Source organism: Linepithema humile, chromosome 7 (assembly GCF_040581485.1).
Source record: "Linepithema humile isolate Giens D197 chromosome 7, Lhum_UNIL_v1.0, whole genome shotgun sequence".
Classification (NCBI taxonomy): Eukaryota; Metazoa; Arthropoda; class Insecta; order Hymenoptera; family Formicidae; genus Linepithema; species Linepithema humile.
Window position 1 is genome coordinate 16,109,460 of NC_090134.1, and position 21,788 is coordinate 16,131,247.

The 21,788-nt window shown below is 36.8% G+C and overlaps 4 protein-coding genes across 11 annotated transcripts; 2 read left to right on the forward strand and 2 right to left on the reverse strand.

Annotated features, from left to right (window-relative positions):
• Positions 1 to 7: 7 nt before the first annotated feature.
• Positions 8 to 6,334, forward strand: LOC105678129 (uncharacterized). Of its 3 annotated transcripts, none has more exons than XM_012377222.2 (5): positions 8 to 76; positions 789 to 915; positions 1,417 to 2,357; positions 2,659 to 4,390; positions 4,646 to 6,334. In XM_012377222.2, exons 2-5 carry the CDS (start codon positions 873 to 875, stop codon positions 5,710 to 5,712), a joined length of 3,783 nt encoding a protein of 1,260 aa, XP_012232645.2. In that variant the 5' UTR covers positions 8 to 76; positions 789 to 872; the 3' UTR covers positions 5,713 to 6,334. The 3 variants fall into 3 exon arrangements, with proteins under 3 accessions (XP_012232645.2, XP_067214758.1, XP_012232636.2); XM_067358657.1 differs by lacking the exon at positions 8 to 76 and having other exon boundaries at positions 126 to 915; positions 4,646 to 4,886; positions 4,947 to 6,334; XM_012377213.2 differs by lacking the exon at positions 8 to 76 and having other exon boundaries at positions 126 to 915.
• Positions 5,812 to 17,058, reverse strand: LOC105678175 (tyrosine-protein kinase CSK-like). 6 transcript variants are annotated; one of them, XM_012377293.2, is made up of 9 exons: positions 16,786 to 17,058; positions 15,114 to 15,157; positions 14,041 to 14,242; positions 9,721 to 10,124; positions 8,927 to 9,580; positions 8,642 to 8,837; positions 8,477 to 8,563; positions 8,310 to 8,402; positions 5,812 to 8,229 (listed from the first exon to the last, which is right to left on the reverse strand). In XM_012377293.2, the coding sequence occupies exons 4-9, from the start codon at positions 10,092 to 10,094 to the stop codon at positions 8,134 to 8,136; spliced, it is 1,500 nt and encodes a 499-aa protein (XP_012232716.1). In that variant the 5' UTR covers positions 10,095 to 10,124; positions 14,041 to 14,242; positions 15,114 to 15,157; positions 16,786 to 17,058; the 3' UTR covers positions 5,812 to 8,133. The 6 variants fall into 6 exon arrangements, with proteins under 6 accessions (XP_012232716.1, XP_012232707.1, XP_067214762.1 ...); XM_012377284.2 differs by lacking the exon at positions 14,041 to 14,242; XM_067358661.1 differs by lacking the exons at positions 14,041 to 14,242; positions 15,114 to 15,157; positions 16,786 to 17,058 and adding an exon at positions 10,541 to 12,906 and having other exon boundaries at positions 8,477 to 8,560.
• A 329-nt stretch (positions 17,059 to 17,387) lies between these two features.
• Positions 17,388 to 20,847, forward strand: Ufsp2 (UFM1 specific peptidase 2). Its single transcript, XM_012377272.2, has 10 exons — positions 17,388 to 17,779; positions 17,991 to 18,209; positions 18,385 to 18,612; positions 18,703 to 18,870; positions 18,958 to 19,051; positions 19,164 to 19,424; positions 19,580 to 19,717; positions 19,796 to 19,922; positions 20,016 to 20,269; positions 20,373 to 20,847. The coding sequence occupies exons 1-10, from the start codon at positions 17,741 to 17,743 to the stop codon at positions 20,582 to 20,584; spliced, it is 1,740 nt and encodes a 579-aa protein (XP_012232695.2). The 5' UTR covers positions 17,388 to 17,740; the 3' UTR covers positions 20,585 to 20,847.
• Positions 20,848 to 20,853: 6 nt separating this feature from the next.
• Tim8 (translocase of inner membrane 8) lies at positions 20,854 to 21,698 on the reverse strand. Its single transcript, XM_012377339.2, has 2 exons — positions 21,379 to 21,698; positions 20,854 to 21,205 (listed from the first exon to the last, which is right to left on the reverse strand). Exons 1-2 carry the CDS (start codon positions 21,496 to 21,498, stop codon positions 21,035 to 21,037), a joined length of 291 nt encoding a protein of 96 aa, XP_012232762.1. The 5' UTR covers positions 21,499 to 21,698; the 3' UTR covers positions 20,854 to 21,034.
• Between the last annotated feature and the right edge of the window lie 90 nt (positions 21,699 to 21,788).

Consider the following 21,788-nt stretch of genomic DNA (forward strand, 5'->3'; position numbering starts at 1 on the left):
GGCTTTTAATGACGTCGCAAACAAGTTTACGCCGCGCCGAGACGTGACGAACCGTTTAAAGAGCGTCGCCGTCGCAGTAAGTACATTTTCATCGGCATTTAATCCGGAAAAAGGTATCGATCGTAAGAAAAGTGGAAGTAACTTTAAATTACGTTAGATTACCGTCGTTAAAGAAATTACTTACTCTAATCAGATCTATATAACTAATCGGATTTATTGTAACTGAGTGACGCATGAGCTCGGACTTTAAACGCTGACAGAAAAATTCTCTCCTGCTACATCATAACGAATTTAGAGTTTCGAAGACAGAGCACAAATTTTGAACAGTTTTAATTAAGAAAAAAAAACCGTGCACGATTGACTTGTGGAATTAAATATTTGTAAAATCTCATTTTGTAATGAATTTTTCTCAAATACTTGGAGCGAACATTTCGCAATTATTTACGCTGATGAATGTTCTTAAATAACGATACGAACTATCGATAGCACACAATTTATTCGAACAGATCACTACAGTTTCAAGCTTTAACGAAAGCATCGACAAGCACCGAACACCTCGTGCTTGACATTTCCATCATTCACATCTCAAATCCAAATTTTCAAGTATAATTTTCCTATATCGCAAGCAAACTAATATGCCGAAAACAGAATAATGCATTATTGATCGCCAAGGGGAATAAATAGACACGACAGCTGCACCCGGAATCTGAATTCGCTAAAGCAAATCAATGATTTAACCTATGATACCAATGATTAATTTACCCTGTAACGCAGCCTCGATGTCACAGGTCACGCCCTGTCAGAACGTACCCGTGCAGACGAGTCAGTATAATTTTCCAACATGTCAACAACGGCAAACCAACACTCAGCAGATGCAAACTACAGCATGCGGTCCATGCTCTGGAACTTCTCAAGGTACAAAGTCGATCGTACCAATCAAACATTAAATTACGCGATAATTTTACGTCGTAAATTGAATAAACATTAAATTAAGTAAAGTGTGTTTTATTAAAAATATATATAATTTCGTTATATTTAATTTAATAAATATTTTTGAAGTGATGTGCATCAAAAATATTAAATTTTAATTTTAGCCACATTACATTTATATCTATATTCATAATAACTTTATATAATCTGTTTGTTTGAAACATTAATTGAAAACGGCTGAGTGAATCTGTCTGAAAATTTAATGCAATAATAAATGCAGTGTATCCCTTTTTTATCATATTATTTATAATGTTCTTAAAACAACAATTAATTATTACTTTTGTTTGTTCACATCACATTAATTAAAAACGGAAGGCGACTGTTAATTTTTTACAAAATATTTTACTATCGTATTACAATAAGAACATCTGTTAAATGTTTGACGATTGTTTAATGTAATCCCAATTTTTTTCTCTTTGTTCAAAGGACCCTGCACTCACGTTTATCAGCCGGACACTTACATAGTATCGCACCAGTGCGCGCCGGGTGCACCGCAACTAATAACGAATCCATGCCACCCCGTTTTTCAAAGCCCGTGTAACCCTCCGCGAATTTATCCCAGCTGCAGCCAGCTGCCGCAGAATATTTTGGAGCAGATTCGTGCGTGCGTTAGCAACACCGCGCCCATTTTTATCCTACCGAGCAGCTGTCAGCAATCGCCTCCGCAACAACAGCAACAGCCATCCGCGCCTACCGTGCCACAGGCGATGACGTCCTCGGCTCCGACAGCAGCAACGTATCCGCCGAACGCATTAACTTACCCCGCCGCTTATTACCCGCCACCACCCCCGCCGTTTTATCCTTATCCCATACCCATGCCGTTCAGCGACCCGTTTATTCGCGCCCGCGAGACCGCGCAGAATTGCGGATGCTATCGGAAGAGAGATACCGATCCGACAGATATCAGAAGCGTCGCGCGTGCCGTTTGTCGTTACGACGTCGAGCCGGAGGAGCATTATTGCACGCCCACCACCGATGACACTATCTGCTCGAGGAGAAACTGTCCGTCGTCGCTGCATCTACAGGCACTGGCGTCTCAATTCCTGTCGATGCAGGGTATCATACCGTGCGCCGCCACGCGATTGGTATTGCGTAAAGTGCCCGGCTCGAATGTAACTACCACGATGGAGGATACGATGACAAGGGCGCAGAAAGCCATAAGCGTCCTGACGAAGGATCAACTTTTGTCGGAGTCGAGGAACGCCCAGCAAGTGAACGCGCTGATCAACCTGCACATGACAGCCAATCCGCCGCCCAACATTATCCCGATACTCACACTAGTGCAGCTGAAGATGAATCTGTTGAAGGCGCAAGTTGAGGGTCTCGTCAATCAGAAATTAATGGAGATTCAGGGAGTTGGTGTGGAGGTATTGATAAAAAATGTCGAACTGAATACATTTACATCGAATCCTCTCATTTTCATACTTTTAAACCCTACGATTTTCGCTTTATTAATAAAAAATCCTTGGATATTCGGGATTTAATATATTTATGTCCAAGTCCTGTACTGTTTGTATATATTTTATTTTTATACTTTTATTTTCGAAGGTGGAGTCCGGTTTTATGTGCTTTGCGATTCCCACCTTATTAATATAAAATCGTGCGATATTTCGGATTTAATATATTTATATCCAATTTTATTCTACTTTCATACTTTTATTATTGAAGGTGGAGACCGAACTTATAGACCCGACGGTCCTCGCCTTAAAGTCCGATGCCGAGCTGCGAGACTTCCTGTCGGCGTTGCGGCAAAAGGAATGCGACGAGCGGGTGAACGTGAATTTCGCACCCTATCGTTCGCAACGCGCGATCGCCGAGACGCGGCTAAGCAACGTGCAAAACAAGATTCGTCAGGTGGAAGCCGAGTTCGATCGTAGACGATGTGCGATGCTACCGGCGCCGACGTTGTCGTCACGCGTCGTGCAGCAGTTTACCAGGCCGTGTTACTCGGCGAGATTCGAGGATCCCAGGAAATTGTATAGCACGTTGCCGCCGGACAGCTTCCGTTCGCCCGACCCGTTCACCTGCGTAAAACCACGAAGCCCCAAGAGGTTGTTGCTGAAGCCGCACACGAGTAAACCCGAAGCTACCACACAAGCTGGTGCCGCTCCACAATCCAGTACACGTCAGAATCCAACGTCCGATGTACCGAAAACCACAGGCGACGATGGTGCGGGTCGCGCAAAGCAGAATCCCGCGACCCCCGATCAGCAGCGTTCGACGGAAAATTGCACCTGCGATCGGACAACCTCGGAGGAAAGCGTCAGCGAGGCTAAAAAAAAACTTCGAGCGAGGATCATCGAGATAGACGCGACGAGTAACGTCGAGGCGCGGGAAGCGTCGTCCTTGGTAAAATTGATACCGAACGTCTGCGTGAGAATGAACACGGAGAAACGCAGAGCAGATGAGCGAAAATGTGACGAGCGAGACGAGACGCGGAGCCGGGAAATGCCGTGCGACATGAAATGTTGGATAGGCGAGGCGTACATCAACGTCGCCGACGACGTATCGGTGAAGACTTTAACGGAATCGGAGAGCGTCACGATTACACTTTGCGAGAAGATCGATGCACAGGACGTTTGTAAATCGCGAGGTGTGATTGAGATTCAAAGCCACGACCAGATAATGGATCGCCGGGAATTTGGAAGTTCGGCGAATTCGCGACAGTTTGAAAAACAGACAGATGCTGAAATCGCAATTTCGAGAAAAGATGAGGCAATTAAGGAATACGACATTGAGAGTAAAAGCTTGCAAGGTTCGGCAACGTCGAAGGTAGAGCAAGAAGAGATGAAAGCCACAACTGTTGCAGAAGTTGCGGACGATGATCCAATTTCGAGTGCGCAGGAAACGGAGCGGAAGTCACCGGACGGCAAATATATTTCATCGCTGGAGATTACATTAAAACCGAAGGAAGAAAGGCGCAAGGAAGAACAGAAAGATAAAAACGGTGTAATCTCATCATTATCCACGGATAAAACGAGGGAGCACGAAAGCGCGGATAAAGTACCAATAAGTAAAAGCGAGAAAAAAATAAGATTTCACATTGTTTCAATGATAAGAGACATCGTGTACGATAAAAATCTTGAATATCGAATGAAGCGAAAGATCGATAAGATAATAGCAACAAGTGGAACAAAAATAAATCTAACTACCAATCCGGATATTGAAAAATCAGATAAATACAGTTCGATAGAAAATATTCTAAGAAGTGCCATCGCGCACGATAATGCCGGAAAAGATCGTTCGGAGAATATGTTTCCAAAGAGAATGGATCTTTTAAAACTTGATCGTCAATGCCAGACCTTATTCGAAGCTATCGAAGAAGATAAACAAGCATCCGTCGCATTGCTAAGAGCGAATATATTTCCTCCATTTAAGAATCTACGTAAATATGTGAGAAGTAAGACGTCAATTTATATCAGATAAAAATTCCAATTTAAGATTCTAAAAGTTTCTTCTAAAGATTTTCTAGATTTAAAAATTTCAATTTCAGAAAAGAAAAAGAGAGAAACAAATAATGCCGAAATTATTTCACGTTTCTATTTTATAGTTTATATTTGCTTTCAACTAGATTGTGTTAGAATATAATTATAGTTGCATAATACCACGTAGAATATCAAATATAAAACAATTTAAATTTAAATCTTTTATTCAGATAATGAGAAAAACGGGGACGACGTAGGAATTTATCCAAGTCCGATAAGAAAAGCAGGAATTACGCCTGCAAAACGTTTATCCCGCTGCAACAATGTCACGGAAAATACCTTAAAAACAGCTTATAACGCACCGTATCATTCCAATCTAGAAGACGAAGAAAGCTTCGTTTCGGAAATATTTTCCATTATCAGTAGCCGCGTGGTTTCATTCCTCAAAAAAATAATTATGTTGAATAAAAGGTTATTATATCCAAATTCTAGCGCAATATTACGCGGAAGTTTAAATATCGATGCTTTCAGAAAAGATGCTCCGATACGCTATCATTCCGGACTGAATTCAAAAGATTACGATCCATCCGCTAGTATATTACACTATCCTCTTGGCTCGAATCAAGGAACTTCGAGAAGCAGCAAACACAATTTTCGCGATACGAGCTTATTACGAGTTTCCAAGGGAGAAGGATATGCCAGGATACGCGAAATAAGACATTCAATAATTGAGGACGGAGAAAACGGCACAAAATATTTATTGATCAATACATCGGATCACAATCGTGACTCGATATCGACGCGTAATTTGGGGCGCCCTTACGAAGTCCAGAAGAGCCTTTTAATACGTAGTCGACTGAAAAGTTCTTTAAATTCACAGGATCATCCGTATCCATTCTCCCTTTTGAAACGTACTGAAAGAAATGCGCACGAATCTCATCGAATAAAACATAACGAAAATACAGAAATGATCGCGGAAAGGAAAATACGCGAATTGAAGAGAAATAAAAAATTCTGGACATTAACGGCGGTTACAAAAGCAAGCAAAAATAACGGCAAACTATCAGAAATGAGGAAATGTGACGATGAATTCAAAGAACGAATTTCACATGAATATTCGTACGATGATATTACACATAATAACGTGTCTACCGTGGAAAAAAGTACGGTAATTCGTAATACTGCAGCCAGTAATGAACTCGTAATAAACGTTCATGATTATCTCGGATTGCAAACTGAAATAAATGCACGTATGCACGAAAACCGTAGCGCACATTTATTACTATCTAATAACTGATAAAAGTTTCATATGGCATACGAACGATCAATTCAAATTTATAAAAATATATATTTATAATTCTATCGTTGGGAGGCTAATTAAAAACACAACTACAAATATAGTGTAACTTCTTTCCTTTATTAATAACTTTTATCTTCTTTCGTCAATGATCTATTCTCGTCGCTATAGTTGTCTAATGAGAATCTTTAGAATTGAGGCATAGTAACAGTACGACGATAAATTTCAATGCCCTCGCAAAATCATTCCAGACTCTACAAAAGAGAGTTGCGAGAATGGAAAAAGTATTTGTCACATTGTCTCCCACGTACACTCGCCGAAATAACACATAATCATTCTGTTATAATGTGAACACATGCATATCAAGTATGGTTTAATTCCTTTGCGTGATTTTGCGATCTAATTTATCATTTTATGTATATATATTAGATTTCTTACACCCTAATCGAGCGATTATCAATAGAAAATAAACGGATTTAACACATTGGTTGACATAAGAAAACTAATATCGCAACAACGGAATCCCGTGTACATATCAAAATACACAAGCATAAGTAACAATGTCACATCACACTGTTCTCTATACATATAATGCTCTTCAATAAATAACAAGATAATGTTCCATCCTGGTTTAAAATGTCGAAGACAAAATGGATATAAAATTGGCATATTTTCTTACAAGAGTAATATAAAATTCATATTTGGAAGAACTCATGTTCGCAAATTGCAAATACTTACAAATATTGAACTTCGCAATAAAGAAGCAATTTAAGATATCAGTTAGAGCCATATTAATACGCATTATTAGTACGTGTACCTCAAGTACATATCAAAGATACAAACGGACCGTACGTTTAAGATAAATACGCTCTAAATTTCTTATAGAACTACGTCTAACTGCAGACTGAAGAGACACTTGCGGAAGAAAGATCGAACCTATTGTTGTGAAGTATTTATATTAATCAGTCGTGACTTTTTATAGTAATCTCTATTTCTATTATGATCGTTTCAAGGAACTCAGTGACCGCGTCAGTTTCCAAAGTTTAACAAATCGCATAATACAGGATCAATTTAATACGCAGTATTTCACGACTGTTACACAGATATATATAATATATTAAATGTTTTGATATATAATCAATTGAAAGTTGATTTTTTTTTTTTTTTTAATTATGCGACATATAAGAATTTAATATCTACAATTTTACAAACGTCGCTTTAATTCCTCTTAACGAATAAATAATATTTGATCTCCGTAGCAATTAGCTACTGTTTACCGAAATACGGCCGTCAAACAGTCACAATTAGTCCGTTATTGTTGGCAGAATCTTTTATGAATAATGAATGATAAATTAGAAGAAAAAATGATTTAGCAAATAATATCCTACTTGATATATAAGATCATCAATTATATAAATGAATGATAATTAGTTTTTGGCGTGGTGCAATTGTGTATAGACATTCGTTCATGTGTTAGTCTTAAATCTAAAAAAAAATATGGACATTTTCTTTTTTTGTGAAATCTCTCAACCAATATCAATTGTTTATGAAATATTATTTTTCAGTGGATAAATATATACAAAAATATTTACAGAGAGAGATACGTTTACACCACTAATGCAGTCGAATTTTTATGAGGCAACTTAAATAATAATGTGCGTTGTAATTCCAATAATTTAGTTAAACATTAATACTTCCTATGATAAATCTTTGATCAAAGAACTTAAACAACTAAACAAGTACTTTCAATCTAGAATTGGAACAAATCTTTTACATTTATAATAATACATTTGCGGACAAAATTAAAAAAAAGTTATATCAAAAATTATGATTTCAACAAAGAACGAAAAACTAATCAATTATCTAAAATTTAATGGACGAGATGTGAATAACACATAATGCAACTATGTTATAACCACCTAAATTTAATACAATGTATATGTACGTGTTTTTACGCTGTAACTTGAATCACCTAAAAAAACTGATAATCGCAAAACCATTTTTACCATCGCCATAATAAACTTCAAAAGATCTGACGATGAAAAGTTAAGTAGGCGATTATGTCAGATTATTCATCTTTAAATCTGTTGGTTTTATCCCGAATATATCTGGATTTCATCATGTGCAAGTTGAATTTCTTGGTCGAGAACGTCAACTTGGACAAAGGCACGATTGACCATAGGTAATGCTTGTGCAAAATATTACTATATAAAAATGAAAACTCCCCATTTTGAAGAACTAAAGTAACAATAAATATAAGCAAATAGAATTTTTTGTATACAATATACAATCAAGATCCTGTTTGTTTTCTTCTTTTCTAATAAAAATATTCAGAATCACTAATCTTTTTTTAAACGAGAAATCATCCGGGCGCACTAGTTCTCGCTAAGTTCATTAAACTGTAATTCATTAAGTTCTCTCTTAATTCACGGCTTTGGTGTACTCAGCTCTCAACTGGCCGAGTGTTACTTTTATATCGTGAAAACTCGGTCTATTTTCTGGCTGTAGATCCCATGCCTGCCAAAAAAGAAACATGATTCAATAAAATAATATGGTAATATTATTTATATAACGTAACAGATAAAAATATAATATACATGTCTCATAATATCATAAACTTCCGCAGGACATCCATCTGGTGGTTCCATCTTATATCCTTTTTCTACACACTTTACAACGTCGGCTAAAGGCTGCAATTAGTATAATAATATGAGCTAAATATACTATATGTCATCATGTAAAAATTCAATATAGTATCGCTTACAATTCGTGGATACGGCACGCGACCAAAGGAATAGATTTCCCAGAGGAGGATTCCAAAACTCCACATATCAGACTTATTTGAAAACTTCTGAAAACAGCAATGTGATACATAATTATATTAATATATCCTTGATGTGCTCGTAATCACAGGTTATCATACACTTACGTTCTGTTTTAGAGCCTCAGGTGCAGTCCATTTGATTGGCAGCTTTCCACCGTCGAGAGAAAAATTTTCGTCTCGCGCCAGGCCGAAATCGGATACTTTGGCGGAATTGTCTTCCGCGACGAGAACATTTCTCGCTGCTAAGTCTCGATGCACAACGTGTCTCGATTCCAGGTAAGCCATACCGGCACATGTATCGCTACAATAATATTAAATGTATAGATCAGTGAAATATTACAAATGGATACTTTAAGATCAGACGAACAAACTTTAGTTTTGTTTACGTACTATGCAAAGTTGATTTGATCTTTTTTCGAAACATGTAATCTTCCTCTAGATCGCAAATAATCTACCAGAGACCCCTTGCTCATATATTCCGTAACCAGGTACATGTGTTGATTATTAAAAACGAGACCGAGTAATTTAACCAGATTGTCATGAATCAACGAGGTCATTAAGCTCGCCTCCGCTAGAAACCTCTGCGCCGCCTCGCTGTTATCTTTCAGCATTTTCACCGCAACTCTCTCTCCTCGATAAACGCCTAACAGTACGTCTCCGAACTCTCCCTTGCCAATACACTCTCTTAATTCTAACTCGTGTGTCTGAATCACCCAGCCGGCTTCCACGAACGCCTTCGGGTCCACGCAGAAATCTTGCTTCCCTTGTTTCGGCAAGGATTTCGTCAGCTGCGTGCACAAACCATCCGCGTCCTGTTCGTAATGCTCGACTAGGAGCGCCAGATTCTCGAAAAACTCTTCGTCGTCGATCGTTAATTGATTGTTTTTATATTTCACCCTGTAGTGCTGTACGCGCCCTTGATAGCACACGCAGAGTGTGTAGTCTCCGGGGAAATTTGTCGATTCTCGAACGAGGAACAAACCATCTTCTCGCGGCCGCAACAACCTTTCCGCCGTTTCTCTTGATATCTTTCCATGAAACCATCTATGCAGAAGAGAATACAATTTTGATAAGTTATTACATTTTTTTTTTCAGGTTTTCGCAAGAATAGAATCGGCAGGCCTCAGCAGACCTCGCAAATCGTTGCGTTTGAATTATTGAATTAAATCAATAATAATACATACGGCATGGCGTTCAACTTCACTTCGTGCCGCGGATTGACCGGCAACGCGGTAGTGTTGGCGCCCGGATTAATAACATTCGAGGTAAGGATAACCGGCGAGGACGCGGTATTCATGTGCGTCGTGATATTCGAGGCGGTGACATTCGAATGCGTGGTCATCGTCGGCGACACTGGATGGGACGGAATGTTGCCTGCAGTTAAGTTGGAAGGAACGCTGTGCTGCTGCTGCTGCTGCTGAATGCTGTTTTGTATGAGAGGATGGGACGTTACGTTCGAAGGAATAGTGTGATGATTTTGATTGCCGTCGAGCTTTGCTTGCCGCGCTGGCGCTGACACATTCGGGTATCCGCCACCCGCATTATGATACGTTGGCATGGCAGCTGCCGCACAGTAGGCTCTATCAACCTGCAATGATGAATGAAGTACATTCATGAGCGGGCGTCATTTATCAATACGCATCATTAAGTAAGACGCTTTAGGGATGTTCCATCCGTTCGTACATTCGCGACTCAGCGCAGAAGTAATGTCGAACAAAATAAGAATATGGAATGGTAGATTTTTTTTCAGATACCAAAGTGATTAATTTAAAAAAAATATATATATATTTTTAATGCAATTTCTGCAGATCATAAAAAAAGAAATATAATTTTTTTTATTTTAATAGAGATTCTGTCCCGAAGCCTCCAGGAATTTATACAGACTACAAATAATATTAATGTCCTTAAAATGCGTACAATAATTCGTGTATGTACTCATGTTATTTTGTGACAACTCTTTCCGTCTTTTACGGTCAAGAATATAATGAGCAATCGTCCTCCTACCTTCTTCTGCATTGAGGCGTTCATCAATTAGCTTATTAAGTAGTTACGTACTCGATAGATCTTTTCAATTTTTACTCGGCCACCTCGAGAAGTCGCGAGTTAAAGTACTCTTAGCAAGTGAAGCCACTTTTACACGGGAGACTTTTCCGATAAAAGAAAAAAAAAAGAGTCGCCGCGACAAGTACGCGAAGTACGACAAGTGCGGAAACACAGAGGTGATCGGCAATGTTTACAGTCGCGGCGACTTAATTATTCCGGACGCAAATGTAACGTGAATCCGCGAGGAAGTGATAATTAATAAAACTCGTTAGGCAAATTGAGCCCGATACATATTCAACCGACATACGTATCCGCCAGACCGCGCCGAGTTTTAATATACAATAGTTAGTCTAAGTGCCTATTGTTTCAAGGCGTACACACTATTGCAATGCTCATCCGCCGCATTACGATGTGCTACACGACCGTACATGGGACGTGTATGATAGGTGAGTCACACACCAGCCGCGTATTTTCGCAACGATTGTAATACGAATAAGCATGCTAGTAGGCCTATAATTATCGGAACCTGAGTAAGCGGCATAATTTCCACACATTTCCGATAAGAATTTATTACCGCATAAATCATCGCTTCTTTCTCTGTCTCTCAACTATTTCATCCGTTATCTAAGACGAGTCAACTCACCCTTTGCAAATTCCTCTGCAATTGGCACAATGAGTTAATGCAATTGCAAAAATTCATACATTATTTCTATTAAAAATAAATTAAATTTGCATTTTCTGAGGCCAAAATTTATCCTATTGTGTATTCAAGAATAGAATTAATTTGCCGAAACAATGCGAAAGACGCAGAGAAATCTCTTTAGTTCGGATAAATGAAACGCAGGAAGCGCTACGTGACGCAAAAAATAGCTGTTAAAGAAAATGCTCCTTTCATGGATTCCCGGCAGCGATTTTCCTACGTTATCCGTATCGCGATCAAGCGGGGCGAGCAAGAGAAATAAATCCATCGCACTGGCAAATATTGAATAATTCAACTGCGAGTCTATCCTTCGGCGCCGGCGAGAGAGAAAGAAAGAGAAACAATCGAGCGAGTTATGTCACGCGAAAACGTATAGTTGCAACGGAACATAATAATATGCGAATTGCTCCGTTATGTAAGCCCGGATAGTCGCATTTCTGTCATGTGCTGCCCGGATTTCAAGACAGGCAGATAAGCGACCGACCAGATGCGCCGAGTAGTAATACGAGATGTAGGAAAGAATGTCAGATGAGACACTTTATACTGAAAAAAAAAAAAAAAAAAAAAAAAAAAATACCAAACTTGCAACAGATGGCTTCGCGTTTGGCTGTTACATTCGAAACAAAAAAAATGTAACAAACGCGCGAGTTAAACATTCAATTTTATGGGTCAGAGATATAAATAAAATCACCCGCGTCTCTACGTTAAAGCGAAATTTTCGTTCAGGCAGAAAACAGTATCACGCCTGTCAGACGCGAGGCGCCTTGAATATCAATATCGAATCTGAATGCGAGGTGCGTACGTGTAATACACGTTCCATCGCGCTTGTCAGCTGACCCGATTGTGCGGTCGCATAGATTTCAGGCTAATGAAATTTATTATCGGCTGCACGCGACGTTAATTCCTACCGGTGTGTTGTTACACGTGTAAAGAAAAAAAAGGCACTTTGCAAAATTGTTCTATCGCATGCGGCGAGGTAATTAAAATAGTTACGTGCCATAAATTTGCAACCGTTTATGACGCAAACTATCTATGCCTCTAATATCCGTGATTTAGACAAAATGCACAACTTCCGAAACCGGAATGCTACATACGCGCTAATCACGGAATTTTGATAAGTAAAACATATCGTCAACTCGACAAAGTATTCACCAGCAGGCAGTGATACAAACTTTAACTGAAAATTTTCATGCAAATAAGAGTTCAGCGCCACACGTATTGGTATGATAATTAATTCACACTTCATTGATTCGAAGTCTTAAAGAACATCAAATTGATATGATAAACTCTTGAATGACGCGCAATAAATGGATTATCTCTATTATTTTCAGAAAAATGTTTGTAACTTTTATCATAAGATCGATACATCGCTGTCATTTGTGTAGCAACGCGACTTCTATCTATTCTACATTTCAACAAACATGTTTATCAGATACGCGAAGACGCAAGGTAAGCCGAATTCTGCAAGGCAAATATTATTGCTCGCGCAGCTATTTTCGTGAGACGAAGGAAAGAAACTCAAGAAAGCTTCGTACACGCGATGTTCAATGGGATGCTTGTGAAATATCTCTGGTCGAGAGAGTATTAGAAGCGCGCGATGCGTCTATGTTAATTTTAGCAGAATACGACAGGCACGATAATTATGCGGCTCGTATGCAGATTTCGAGGCCGACTCAGAAGTTTCTGTTTACATCGGTGTTTTTTCGAACTCCCGCTTGTGACTCACTCTCGGTGCGCCTTCGATACGAACCGCAGACCACAGTCCGTACTGCGTTTTATCAAAAGCGACGTGGTTACATTCGCACGTAGAAAATCCCAAAAATATCAGTAAAAAAAAATGTAACATCCGCGATGCGATTGTGGTTCGTGTAGACATAACTGTAAGCTCTCAAAGCTGAACAATAATTAAAATAACCGCAATGGCTTTCAACAAAAGAATATTCGGTGAATGAAGTATATTTTTATAAAAAAGAAAAAAGGAATATCTCAATGTTAAAATATCCTTTCAAAAATTACAATTTTCTGCATCTTCTTAAACTTTTTGTCGAAAGTAATAAAGTAAAATCCTGCAATACGTTAAAAAATGCTTAATGTCTACAAATCATCGTCATTATGAGATCATTTTTTATTAAACTATATAAACAAAAATAAAGTTAAATTCAAGAAATTAGTATGCATAAAATATCTGTCTAAAATATATTCTTCTAAATTTTGGAAGATTTTCCCTATTTTCTTAGAATTTCTATTACATTCAATGAAATGCTGCGAGCGTGCTACACGCAAGAAAACTTACATGCCTGAGTTGCGAGCAAAAATGCAATTATTCTAACGAGGCCGAACGTTTTCTACTTGTCAAATTACGTACGTATATATTGAACTGGACAAAAAAAATTACTACACGACCAAGAATCTGTAAGATTACGTACAAGGCGAGTGCAACGAGAGTCGCGATCGTTGCTTTCGCGATTTATGCGAGGCTCGTGCCCACTCGCATGCGCGCCGGCCGGCACGCACCGCGGTCCTATTAATATCTTTCGCGGGAGAGCGTAAAAGGGCGCAAATGCGAAAAACACGGAGGGAGGCGAGCAGGCGGGCAAGCAGGCGGCGGAGGAGATGCGAGCAGGCGCGTGCAACAGATTCGCGCCCGGCGAATGCGCTCGTTGTGTTGCGCGCGCTCTTTAACAGTACACGTTACTGTACCGTGACCCACCACCGTTTTCCATCTGACGTTACGCCGCACGCGGCTCGCCGGGAGACAAACCTTCAACTCTCTTCCTTTCGCGCGGAGCGTTTCCTCCTGGCGCACGAGAACTTCCGAATGCGCGACGCGCGAGATGAATCGCGGGCCGCGAAAGACGGCTCCGGGCGTCTCTGGTCGCGCTGACAGTCCGAATTAGTTTGCTGATACACAAACGGGACCATGAAGACCCATGGTGTGAATTTCATTACTCATTTCTGTGTCACTGCAACACGAAAAATATGTAGAATCCCGCGCGCGTCCTTTCGTACAAATGCTTGCGACAGTTTTTAGCAGTCTTTTAATTAAATAACAACGACAAAGACCAAATCACAAAGGACGTTCACTCAACCACAAAAAAGATTACTTTATCATTCTTGAGGTTTCCAGCTTTAGATTGGCTATGTAATCAGTTATTTGATGTAGTTAATTATATTTTCATAAAGTAACCATTGCATTATTAATTTAAGCGCGTTTTCGAAATAGATATAATATGTAAAATTCAATGAATCAGCAACCTTACTCGAATAAACTGTTTTACAGATCAAGATTTTACATTTGCCCGAAAAAAAAGGAGTATTATTACACCTCTCGGTTTTAAATTTCTATCTCATATTCCCATCTCTTCTATTTTATCTTTATTTTTCGCATCCCATTTTCATGTTTCATTCATATCCCGGTTCTTTGCGATGTCAGCGCAAGCGAAGCGAGCTGTACGGAATAACGTCGACGTAGATCGTATCGTGGAATGAGTGAAATGCGAACTGAAGCAACGCTATTACTGTATAGCGGGATCAAACACCCGGCGCTTGACACTCGTATAAAAGCAGAAGTCGTATGAAGTCAATACAAAAAAGTTAGCGCTTATTTCTCGAATCTCATTAACGTACTTATTCGTGCTTCGTGAGGATAAAACGCTTGCCGTGAGGATAAACAGACTTGCGAATATCGTATTATAAGACGAAATTTATAGTTTCGGACGTTTATGCATCGCAGCGCTAATCCCTTTACATCGTCTTGTTTAAACGTGGAGATTAATTCGCGGTAGTGTGGAAATTACGCTAATATACATAGTATAAAATATCTCAGAAGCATACCTATGCTTTGCATCGAGTATCCATCTTCCGGAAATATTACTTCTCTGAAACAAAAAGGGAAAGCATCATCAGCTATAAAACTTGCATCATTTTTATCTTCATATCTATATACATTATTTCTATATGCTTAATATCTACATACTTCTATATATTAATTTTATACTAATTTTTAAACATTATATCTTCGACAATATATGGAAATAATTAAACAATTGTGAACTATTATGAGCAGAATAACGCAATTAAAACGACAAATAATGAGAGCTGATATAACAAAAGAAAGAAACATTTATTATAATAAAACACATATCGTAACAAAAGGCAAAAATATAGAAGAGTCGTGTTTTTCTGTTCTTGCTTAAAATATTTTGCCCGCGTAATGATCGAAGCTATTTTTCACGGATATTTTTGGAAATGCAATTCGTGGCAATCGGGCGCAAGGTCGCGCGTTCTCGCGATATCTTCTTCAGGCCAGATTAATTATGTAAGAAATACACGGCAAAATCGCACGAATTCGACCGCGATTCGGCAGGAAAGGAACGTGGAAAAAGTACGAGACTGGGAAGGAAGAGCGTTCCATTTGCGGCGCGCAATTAAGCGCCGCGCGCGCGACTACGTTATTCATCGCATCGCCCGTTAACTGTATAATTAGCCAATTGCTAATTGCCCGGGTTCGCATGAGCTCCGGCGACCAGGGCCAGTCCGGCTTCAAGGCGCATTAATCACTCTTCGTCGTTACCAATCGTCTAATCTTCTTTTTCCTAATTCGAACTCTAAACACATATTTGCAAAAATAGATTTTAAGTTCACCGATATTTAAAAAGCATCACTATAAACTATTTAAAAATTATATCTCATATTTTGGTATATATCTTTTTCTCATTTTAATTATACCGAGGAACTTTCATTTTGAATGCAAACAAAGATGATGAAGTAAAACTAAGTTTTCGTTCCAGCTGAACATAAAGAATGCAAATATTTACTTAAAACACTCTTGATATAAGCTAAATGTGGGAAGATGAGAAAAGTTTGATAAAGACAATATTTGTACAATAATAATAAGACTGTTAGCAGTGCAGCAAGTAGTTCAAATTATGTTTAATTCAGCACATTGTTAAGGACTCAATTGCCGCTGGTTCATAATATTTCCTGTTGATGATCTCAACTACCGACAATGTAATTTAAAATATTTAAATGCTAAATGATACAGCAATTATTTTAATCTTTAACATTTTCAGAAATCACTCTCGATAACATAATCAAAGATTAAATCAAATAATGTCAAAAAAAAGGACTCGTGAAATGACAATCTCATTCGTACTGGCACATCTCTCATCACATGTTTGCATATGATAAATCAGAGCTTAATGTAATCAACGACATATGACCGTAGTGATTGAGAAAACAGATGCAAGTCCACGTCCAAGTCAGTCAGCGTTCGCATCGCAGTCGATTCTGTCATTTAAATGCCGCCCACTGAAAGCGACAGGAAAAAAATCATGTCGAATATAACCAAACTCGAGTGAGCGAGCGCGCGGATCTCAAGGCAGCGGAACATCGCAAATTGTCGACACTAATTGACGATGGGTGTCTTGAAGTAACGTAAACATGTCGACGACGTTTTCGTACGCGTGCGGACGTACATACATACGTGCAATGCGGTAATACACACCTAAATGCGTCCACGGCGAGATGAATCGTGCAGGCGGAACGCGCCGTACTCACTTCTTCGACCAAGTAATCAATCTGATTTCCACGCAAATAAGACTAACAGTCGCGAGGCACACTGCGGCAATCATGTACGTTTACACATGGAAGTATTCATGGAAAACTACGCGACGTGATCGCGAACGCAAACACCTTGCGAGAAACGTCACTCGTTCAATCGAGTCGGGCAGCCATTTTACTAACCTGAGCCACGACCTGAGTGAAGAGAGCACTTTGACTCGCGCACGAAACTCGAAGCTTGAAATTCGCCGTGCATTGACGGTGCTGCCAATGGTCAGATTACAAAGAATTCCTAAAATGTCCCTTGTCGAATAACCAATCGGCATCTTTAGCGAATCGATTTTGCTATAATTTGTGATGTCACCTTGATTTACAATTAATACAATAATAAATAAAGGAAGCAAAAATATGTAATAATTTGTTATATTTATTTGTATTGTTTTATTATTATTAAGATGCTTTTGTTAAGCATTATCTTTTTTATAATAGAAATATATTGTCTTTATCTCATCTTTAAAGGCACGTTTGCATGAAACGGTTTTCCACCAAATTGTGTACAAGATGATTTAAGGTTAAATATACCTAATACGTTATTAAGCAAGATTTTCGTAGAATAATTAGTAAACATGCAAACTTGTATATAATGAGTGCATTTCTTAACAAGTAATATTAACTGCTGGCATTTAATTTAAAACAACTTGGAGTATAGTTGGAGCTATACATTTTTTTTAAACTTTAGCAACGGAGACGGATTTAACCTCTTTCAATTTAGGTGATTCGTGTTTGAAAATTTAATTGTAATTTCCTGATTTCCTTCAATATCCATATGGTGATCATTCTCGTTGACAGCACGAAGTATTTATAATTGTTATAAGATCTTCTGATTTTATTGTGATACAATGGCACCGCAGTTGCAAATTCTGTCAAACATCCTGCAGGTATAGACAATAATTATTGCCATATCAATAAGACTCACATTATTAGATAAAAACATTTTTTGTTTTCAACGACTTTTTTGTATTATTTGTTGATTCATATGTAATTTTTTTATGATTCTTTTATCCCCTAAACTGATTTTCTTGAAATAATGTTATATCTCTATATGTTTAAGAAGAATTAATTTTTATTAACCAATATATTTTCTTTCAGCGACTAGAAAATATGGAAACCACAGCAACTGGCTATCTTTATGGTATTATGTACAATGATACACTCATAGTTCTGACATTCAGTATAAATACATGTGATGAGAATGAGAGCACAATCGATTGTACAGAATTGCAATTGAATCTACCTGCAGATATATATTTCTGCGGTATATTACAGATTGGTGAATGCAAAGAAGAAATAAATCCTGATGTTTTTAAGGTAATTATATAAAGATATCACTTGTGTTGAATTTCTTATTTGCTTTTAATAATAATTAAAATTAATATAAACAAAATATTTTAATTTATTTGCTTTTTTATTGTGAGAAGAATATAAAATAATACAAATATTTAAGAATTAATCAGTGAAATAATGTTTACATTTGTTTGTTTAGGATATTGATATTACAGATAATCCATTGCTTTTAAAATATTCACGCAATACATCAGATATACAAGCGTACTTTTATGTGCATCAGAAATTAGAAGCTGTCAATAATCTCAGTATTATTAGCGAAGATGATCTTTCTCGACAATTTGTGTACATTAGATTGCAAGCAACTTTACCATTGATTATCCAGGATGAGAATATATCTGAAGCATTACAAGAATCAAGAAAAAATGTAAGAATTTTTTTTAACATTTGTCTCAATTATTAAATGATTATATAAAAGTATACATTATATACATTGTACAATTTTGCATTATTACAGATTGCATCTGGGAAAATAGGAATACATTTTCCTTCAAACAATGCATACCTCTTCAGAACGGATGATAATTTAAAAGAGACACTATTGAAAGATTTTTTACCTATATCGAAAGACTATGAGAAATCTTCAACTGGATTAAATAATATAAATTTTATTACTGGAGCTGTGGTATGTTTTTAATTTAAATTGTATATAAAATATTGCAAATGAAATACTAAATTATTTTACATATTTTATATATTTTTTAATTTTTAGGATATTATACATGCAAATTTGTTATTGAAAATATCTGGTGAAAAAAATTCTGAGGAGTCTATTAAATATGCTCCTGTCTTACAACATGTCAGAAGTAAGTGCTTTAAACAACTTGTGATTTGCCATAACATAGTAATTATGCAAATATTATAAATATTTTATATATTAACACATATTTTTAAGTAATGAGTACTTATGTATTATAGGATCCTTTGATAGTTTAGAATGCAATTTATATATTGATGCATTGTCACTGGTGAATCTAAATGTCAGATCAACTGAGTTGCATGCAATTCTAGTAGAATCCATTTGCCGGAATATTAAATTAATTGAAATGCAACATGAAAGCCAGCCTGAAGATATAAAACTATCTGCAAAGTTAGCAGAAGTCATGCATTTTAAACCTCAAAGCTGTGGACATTTATTTACAATAGCATATCCCGGCAATTCTACGAATGAGAACACAAGTAAGATTTTTCATACTTATTACTAGTAATAAATTCCATCATTATCATTTCTTACATCATTTATAGTATCTCACACTCAACATTTCCAAATTTTTAATCATAGTAATGTATGTATCATCTATTTGCTTTTATACAGACCAGTCGTATAATTTCAGTGGAATATCGTAAGGCTTTACACAACGCTTTAGCATTAAATTTGACTAAACCGTATTTTCGACGTGGAAATGCTATAAAATTTAACACGCAGGCAAATGAAGTACTTATAAATCCTCATCAGGCTCTCCTAAATAAAAGTATGTATTTGCACGTTAAAATTTTTTATTATAAAATCACTTTGAGATACATTTATTTGAACATTTTTCATTTATTAGACATCACAGGAAAGCTTAGTATTGTGAATGGTTTGTATTCATATCATCACTACATGCAAGATAACTTTGATGATAATGGTTGGGGATGTGCCTATAGATCTCTCCAAACCATCGTTTCCTGGTACAGGTAATAAAATGCCAGACAATAGTTATGGATAGTGAAGTATTACGCTTTCTCTCTTTGCATATACATATTAATCTAAATTGCAATCTGTTATAGGTTACAAGGTTATACTGAAATACCAATACCTTCTCATCTCAAAATACAGCAATGCTTAGTTGACATAGGCGATAAACCTTCTTCCTTCATTGGCAGTAAACAATGGATTGGTTCAACTGAAGTAAGTTTTGTGCTGCAGACTCTCCTAAATGTAGATATAAAGATACTTCGTGCATCAAGCGGAGAGGAAATGTCCTCTCTAATTTCGCAACTTGCAAATCATTTTGATACACATGGCACGCCTGTCATGATTGGTAAGTTTTAAGCATTTCTTTTTTCATATTGTGCAAATAATTATAGGGTTAAATATATTGTACAAAAATACCTTTTTTTATATATTTTTTTGGTATCTTGCAGGCGGAGGAGTATTAGCTCACACAATTTTAGGAGTTAGTTATGATGAACATTCTGAAGAGGGAAAATTCTTAATTTTAGATCCACACTACACAGGTACAGACCACTTGTCTATTATAATAAGTAAAGGATGGTGTGGATGGAAAACAAAAGACTTTTGGAAAAAGAATGCATTTTATAATATGTGCCTTCCACAAAAACCTATAACTTTCTGATATTAAATATATTGCATTGTACATAACTTGATTTTTTAAATGTAATTAAATTAAAATTCTCTTCTGAGTGATCACATATACGCACATTTGTGTACAGAAATGATTTTCACAACATATTGTAAACTTATCATATATGGAAAGCATTACATCACTTATGTGATGTTCCCAACAATGAAATAAAAACAATGAATGTACGCTTCTTTTTCCAAGTTGTTGAATTAGAAAAACAAGAATAAATTTCTGTAGGATTTATTATTGAAAAATGGTACTTGTTATTTTTAATTTATAATTTTATTATATATTCTCACAAATATTAATTTACAAATATGAAATAAGACTCAAATAAGACTTATTTCTGATAATCTTACAATAGTTTTATGCTATTATTGATATATTTAATTCATTGTAATTTCAATAACAAAATAGTATACTTTAACAGTATACGAAGTTTCACTTTCCTAAAGAGTTTTGCAATAACTGTGCATAACGATTGGTAATAAACAGAGAAACATCTATAAACCTGTTGACACAATTAGTTATGCAGGTTTCTGTGCGGCCATCCAATTTACTTCCAGGTTTATCGACACATTTATCCCAACAAAAGTCATTAAACTCATGTATCTAAACAAATTTAAGAATTTTATTTTGCTAATAATAAGCAAAATTTATTAACGCATCATGTAAAATAATGTTTAAATAATTAAGTAATGCTCTATTAATTTAAACACGATTTAGCAAGGTCTAAAAATTTATTTCTTTTATTCTAAAAAATTACTTATGCATTAACAATTTACCTGTGCATTAAATTCTGCTTTTTGCTTTTCTACCATCAAAAGCTCTGCTAATTCAGGATCAATCCCTTTATTATTATCATTGTTTGAAAAAGAGCTACTGCTGTCAAATAAGTCTGACATATCTGAAAATTGTAGAGATCAAACTGATTTGATAAAATATTCTGTGTAAAAATACAAGTTTTTGCACGTGGTACTCGATGATTAATCAACTATAAACTCAATGACGATGATTTTACATGCTACAAGAATGAAGTTAGGTTAGGTTGTAGAACGTGTTAGGTTGGAAGAGTTGGAATAAACTTAAAAAGCACCAATCCCAGCGCCAATTACATCATAATCATGTAATCACATTTACAATACGTGAAATGTAAACGCACTCTAACATGAGAAACGTAGGGAATATTGTGCCT